This window comes from Cricetulus griseus, chromosome 8 (genome assembly GCF_003668045.3).
Source record: "Cricetulus griseus strain 17A/GY chromosome 8, alternate assembly CriGri-PICRH-1.0, whole genome shotgun sequence".
In the NCBI taxonomy this organism is placed as follows: domain Eukaryota; kingdom Metazoa; phylum Chordata; class Mammalia; order Rodentia; family Cricetidae; genus Cricetulus; species Cricetulus griseus.
In genome coordinates this window covers 50150005-50156679 of record NC_048601.1, presented here as the reverse complement: position 1 = coordinate 50156679, position 6675 = coordinate 50150005, and the positions used below count along the sequence as shown (strand labels likewise).

Here is a 6675-nt window from a genome sequence, read left to right as displayed (position 1 = left end):
TGTTCTTATTTGCCCTCCCCCACCCAACTATAAGCTCTCCCCACCAAGCAGGTATTCCTAGTTGGTAGAGTTCGTTTTCAATAAATGCACGTCCAACAAACTGTGTTTGGGAAGTGGCCTTGGTTATTATGTCTCCACAGATTAGCAGGCCTTCCATTTTCTCTTTAATTCTATGATCCTGAGATCAAAGAGAAATTATTCACAGAAACATTACTAGTAAAGTGTCTGTAGCTGCAGGCTGTGTAGACCATGCCCAGACACGCTACAATGAACTTTCTAGTTGAAGGTAGGCAATCATATGCTATAGTGGAGAGCATACTCTATAATGCCAGTTAATCCCATCTGGCTGACCTCTTAAGTGGTCTGGATCCAGCCACCACCTAATTCATGCACTAATGAAGTCCTATTACACTCCATTGGCCCCTCATGATGAACTCAATGCATAGAGACTTGTTAAAATGGCTCACGTTAGGTCATCACTGCCAAACATGCCCTAAATAATTATGTTGGGAGCTTTTGTTCTTCCTTCCTTGGAGCCCATGATCTGTATTGTAAATACACTCCCATTTGATTGTACAAAACACTCATACTGCCGGTATTGCCATACAATCAGAGAATCTGAAAGGTCTATTCCTTTCAAGATTAATGTGAACATCAGAGATGAACTCCACTTGGCCACCCGCAAGAAAATGCTGATAGCTGTAATTGAATTCCAGGACATTCTTTCAGTGTGGGTATTTATGGCAGGTAAAGATCTCTTGGACACAAAGGCTTTACAAATAGCTCCAATCATTGGTTAAGATGGGAACCACTGCTAGATAGCATCTTCATCAAGAGATGCTAAAGAAGCAATGCTTATCATTACCACAATGGGGACAAAATAAAGCACAATACAGTCCAAGGTGCTGGACGGTGGGAAGGCTTACTGTCCTACACAATACCCTCTTGGAAGTTGCAAACCCTTAAGGGCCTTTGGAAAAATCCCAGCTGCATGTCATCATCCAAAAGGAACTGGAAATGGAAGGGAACCAGATAACTGAAGCTCTAAGATCAGCTCAGATGCTTATATAATCCCCCACTGACATCCATCTTGTGTGCCATGTACTATGCCTCTTCTGTCACCAGGTAAGTCTTTTTCTTCTTGTGGTCTATCCAATTGCCACCTTCCCTCAACCTGGCTAGATCCCCTTTAGTCACTATTACAGGGCCCTGGGTGTCTTTTGTGTATTTGGCTTTTCTTCCCCCTCCACAAACTCTAAGCTCTCCACACCAAGCAGGTGTGTCTAACTTCACCTATCTACCCACCTTCAAGTTAAGCACTGAGACTGATTCTCTGTCTCCAAAGGCAGTGATTTTGTTACACATTTCAAGATGAGAAGTTCATCACACCTGTCCCTAGTACAGATGCATGACTTGCTGGTCTTACAATTAAAAAGCGCTAACTGCTGGCAGTGTCACTTACTGAGGACTGTTCTGAGCTTTGTCCTAATAGAACTGACCAATTCTATGAGGTATGCCCCTTTAGAGGTGAGGAAGGGAGGCTTTAAGAGATTAAGGAAACTCCTCGCCAGGTAGCACACCCCTAGGAAGTGACTCAAGCCTTGGCTCTGAGGAATTTGCTGTTACTTGCCTGCGCTATAGCACACTGCTCAACTTTTCACAGGCATACAAATTAGCTGAGGATCTTGCTAAGTGCACAGTCTGATGCTGGAGATCTGGAGTGGGGTCTGGTGGTTTACACTACAGTACCCTCCTCCCCCACAGTAATCATGAGGCAGTAATAGTGAAACACTTTTCCCATAACAAAGACACAGCTCCCTTTTCCTCCGAGCATTGATTTTTCAGTAGTTGCAATCATGGGCCCTGAAGAGTGATTACTTGACCCTGAACCATTTGAGACCACATGGAGACAAAGAAGATACCAAGCCAGAAACAATAGTGGTTATGGAATGCATACACACTTCCATGTATTTTTACAGTAAAAATGAATTTAAAAAATCTTTCACAAAAGAAACTTAAAAAATACAAGTAGGCTATTGAGTCCTCCCCCACCCAACATTCTTTCAGGCATCAATTGTATAGTGGAGGGGGATGGTCCTAAATGGTTTGGTTTAATCATACAACATACTCATCCATCATACCTCATCAGCACTCTTACATGACGTGGAAGGGTGGGGAGAGGAAGCTCACAAGAGTCTGCTTCCAACAAATGTTACAGTAGATTGAAGAGAATTCTACTTTTCTGCTTAGTGTATAGTTCTCTGTACTTTGAAAGTGCAATACTTTCAGACCAAATCTGATGTACAGAATTAAGATTAAATTGCTACAGCAAAATTCCTCAGATACCAAGCCAGGCTCAGGTGGTTAGCACTGACTTTAAATGCTGAACACCATTTCTTACAATGAGACAGACACCTTGATGTTAACTTCAGGAGGCAATCGAAAAACCATCCTTGACTCTTTTACTTGTTCAAAACCCTCAGACTGTGATCAGGAGAATTAACTAGTCACATCATGGACCATGCTACAAGTAGTGAGAAAAATCCCAGCAGCAGAGCCTTCAGTGTAATACCTCAGAGTTAGCTCTCAGGAAATGGATGAAATATACATTGCCATTCAGCATTAGCACTGTAGTCAGTGCATGCTTTGTAGGGAGAACTCTGATAATAAAAGTAGCAATCACAGACTCCCCGCCCCCTTTAGCTACGGAATGTACATTGTGTCTGATTCAGGAAAAGAACGTTGATCACGTCCACATTAACTATAGCTACTTGGTGTAATTTCTTGTATAAACCCCAAGTCAAATAAAGCTATGAACAATGTAATATTTATATGTGCATAGTGTTTTATAAAAAGATTGGCCCACACACTGCTTTTCATCAACACAGAGGGAGCACTAAGCATGAAATAAAAGAGTGAAGAACAGAGAATGCAAATGAATGCCTGATTATTCATGAGTAGGCTCTCCGTGGAGAAATGATAGCGCCAACTAAAGCTTTAGTGATTACTTATACAGTCTCCCTCTTTAAAACAACTTTACATACCTGATTTACTTTACATTAAAGTATATTCCCAAGAATCAATCTGTTCATATTCAGAAATATAGACACATACCACATTCCTCACAGCTAGACTTTTGTCATAAATTCTCTTTTATACAAAAAAAGGCAACAGTTGTTTATTTTTTTTTTCCAACAGGCTCTATTAATTACAATTTTAAACTCTACATACAATGATTGGCTGGTTTTCTTTTCTTTTTTTTGTTTTTTGTCTTTTTCTTCCCTCCCCTAATACAGTACCATGGGAACAACAGTGATTGACTTGCAAAGTTTTTGTGTCTGAATGGAAAATGCAAAACAGTACTACAGAAATACAAATGCACTGTCAGCAGCAGTTTGCCGTAGTGGTCCAACAGGTACAAGCAAACACTTTGGCTCAGCTAGGCAGTAATCCACTTAAACCACATCTCAGGGCTACAGCTCACCCAACCACACCATCTGAGGGTTCAGAAAATGGGTCTATTTTAGAAAGAAAAAACATTCCATTTTATTTTGCTATCCCCAGATACAAAGAACAGGGTCATGGGGACGGAGCTTTCTCAGAAGGTCAAGAATCATGGGTGTTACCACTTTCTTCTTTGCCTTTCAATCAATCGGTAAGACTTGGATTATGGTTTCAAAGTGCATAATCATCCATTCAGGAATAAGCAGCCCCAATGCTTTTCAAATATCACGAGAGAGGTTTCCTCTACCAAAGTCCACTCCTCTGCGCCCTCTGCAGAAGGCAACCATGGGCTTATGCTAAACAGTGGGGGAGGGCATTCTTTCCATATTGGAGACATTTATATCTCCCTCATCCCAGAGGCATAAGGTCCTACCTACATTCCACCTACTCAGTTTCATATTGGACCAGACAACCCAGAAGCAGCCTGTCTGTTCCTCCTAAAGGCTGACAATTTGTGATGGGCACTGCTGTGAGATGTGTTCCGTGGCGGAGTTGATGAAACTGACCATCTGAGCTAAGGCTGTATTTGGTTAATGGCAGCCAACTTTGTTTTTGCACCTTCCTGGGCCAGGGAGGGCACAAACCGTACTCTGAATCAACTATTAACTCAAGATCATAAAGTTTCTTAGCGCTGTGCACTGTCGTCATAAATATCCTTCATTTGCAGTAGTATTCTTGTCACACAGTTTGGCCACCCTAATCCATCCTAAAAGGTCCTTAGTTTGTACAAATAGAAGCTTGCTTTTTTTGTGTGTTCTGTTTTTCTGAAAAACAGGGGTTTACAGTACAGCACTACATCACTTCTAACAGTTTATACTGAGTTAAATTTCATTGCATTTACTTAGAGGACATGACCAACAGCCCCATTTATCTAGAAGAGAAAGAGCTTGCCCTAAGAGGGAACAATTCTCAACAATTGTATAGCTTGTGAAGAAACAAAATGTATATCCCTTTAGGCCATTATTTTGGCAAATAATTTTCAAAAAAAAGTATGCATTTAAAAATACTTTCTTTAATATTATACATCAGGCACAACAAGACTTTTCATATATATATTTTTTCTCATAAGATTTCAAATGCATAAAATGTCCATTACTATTCATAGGTCTGTCAGGTGTAGATGCTTTCTCAGGTAAGAAACTAAATTATCCCATGTTTGCGACCTTCCTCTTAGAACCTTTGACACGGTAAAGGTTGCAGTGTGACTCAGGAGTCTCAGATGCTGAGGTCAGTGCTACACTCTTTGTAAGGCCGCCTTCTCTGCTCTGGAGGATTTCTGGGGCTTCTCCCAGCTTCAGGCTTCAGACCAGCCTCGTCCTTTTCTCGGTGGCCAACCTTGTCGTCCCGGTTTCTTTTGTCCAGAGACCGCTCTCGCCTGCGCTCGGGGGACCTGGCTCTCCTCCTGTCGGTGGACTTGGCTCTCCTCTCAGGTGAGCCCCCTCTTCTGTGCTCTGGGGACCGTCTCTGATCCAGGAGTCTTTCCAAGGACCTCCGCCGGCGGCTGGGGGAGCTGTCTCGTCTCCGGGTGGGTGACCGCTCTCGCTTCCTCTCAGGGGACATCTCCCTTCTCTTCTCATGCTTCTCCCTCCTTTCCAAAGTGGTGTCGGCACTGCGGGTGCCTTCCCTGTGCTTCTCCGGGGACCTCTTCTTGGGGCCATTGGTGGCTGTCCGCTCCGGCTGTGCGTCTCTCCATGCATCGGGTGGCCGGTCTTTGGGCCGGCATGCCCCACTGTCGGATTTTCTAGAAGTTCCATTCCAGGTGTGGTGTTCGTTGGGTTGTTTGCTATGCTCCCTATTGCCTTTTGGATCCTTCACGTGTGCCCGCTTTTCCCCATGTTGTGATGATTTGTGAAGATCGGGTGGGTAACTGGACTCCAAGGCTGGATGCGGTCTGCGGTCAGGCGGCCCGGGCCTCACTTCCGGAACACCTTGTGCACCGGTGGAGGGTCCGTTCCGGTCGCTGCTGGGGTCTGCCAGGAAGAGAAATAGGACAACAGTTTAACATGAAGGTCCTGTGGCTCCTGGCCCTGGTTCCCTCCCACACTTGACTCATTAGTCACAAAAAACAAACAACTGTTAAAGCAGATTCCAAGCCAACTGAATCTTGGTTAATTTAAATATTACTGCAACTAGTAAAGATTAAAAACTAGCAGTATGGCTTTCAACATCTAGCTGACTATTCCCCGTACCCTGAAGACAGGCCATTATAATGGAAGGGTCTATCTAGAGGTATCTGAACTATGGTACCCTGACCCACACCTATTCTTTCTTGGCCACCCATCAGCCCTTCCCCGTTCCCCCCCAATACCATTTTATTTGTGAATACTTGTTCTGCTTAAAATTAACCTAGGACACAGACTTGGATGGGCATGAGGAAAGCTTTCTGGGGGTTAGAAATAGTCGCTGGCATATTTGAGTGGTGATCTAACAAGAAGCAGGGCAACTGGCTGAGGATCTGCATGTCATACAAAAAAACCATACTTCTACTTTTAAAAAGTGATTCAGAGTAGGGGGTTATCTAGGCTTGAAGGTCCATTAAACTACTTCTTTTACATTTAATTATTTTCTCTACTTTCAAGTAAATTTTTTAAAAAAGGAACTGTATTAAAAAAAAGCTTTCTGCCAGATAAAAGTGAGAGGGATGGGTTATTAGGTGCTTGAGATGAGCTGGGATTTACAAAATCTCTACATTTAAAAGCACCTTTCTTTATGGTGTGAGAAGCAACCATAACAATATGCAAGAGCTGTGGGGCCATGGGACTGCTCCTTAGCTCACTCAGGCATCTACAGATCTAAAGGCTGGACAGCCCATGGCAAGTCCCATTCATCATTAAACTATCTGAACTGACACTACAGCCATTTAAGGCAGCATCTTGAATTTATGAGAGCCTTTGCAAAGTGGGATGTTCTGTTGCAATGATAAACCCATCAAGTTTTAGGTGCCCAAGCTGCTGAGCTGCAACATGGGATACTGGGTTTTATCAACACCTTCCACAGAGACAGCCAGGACAGCAGGAACCAGACGGTCTGTCTAATGAAAGATCTCTCCAAACCCAGGATGAGTTCAACAGAGGGAGAGCTAGAGCCTAGAGCATGAGTCCTCACAGTCTTGGTTCTTCTTACTGGAGAGGGGGTCTGCTATCACTTATTTTGGGTCAGCAATCCCTCTTT

At 43.3% G+C, this 6675-nt stretch overlaps 1 protein-coding gene across 18 annotated transcripts in view; it reads right to left on the bottom strand.

The window, feature by feature from the left end:
* Positions 1-1938: 1938 nt before the first annotated feature.
* The window catches only part of Magi1 (membrane associated guanylate kinase, WW and PDZ domain containing 1), a 604931-nt gene continuing 600194 nt past the window's right edge, over positions 1939-6675 (bottom strand). For 15 of the 18 annotated variants that reach the window (XM_027428904.2, XM_027428907.2, XM_027428917.2 and 12 more), the window contains one exon: positions 1939-5474. In XM_027428904.2, coding sequence (XP_027284705.1) covers positions 4720-5474 — 755 coding nt within the window. In that variant the 3' untranslated portion in view covers positions 1939-4719. The remainder of the gene's footprint in view (positions 5475-6675) is intronic. The other 3 variants (XM_027428919.2, XM_027428920.2, XM_027428921.2) reach the window with 1 other exon arrangement.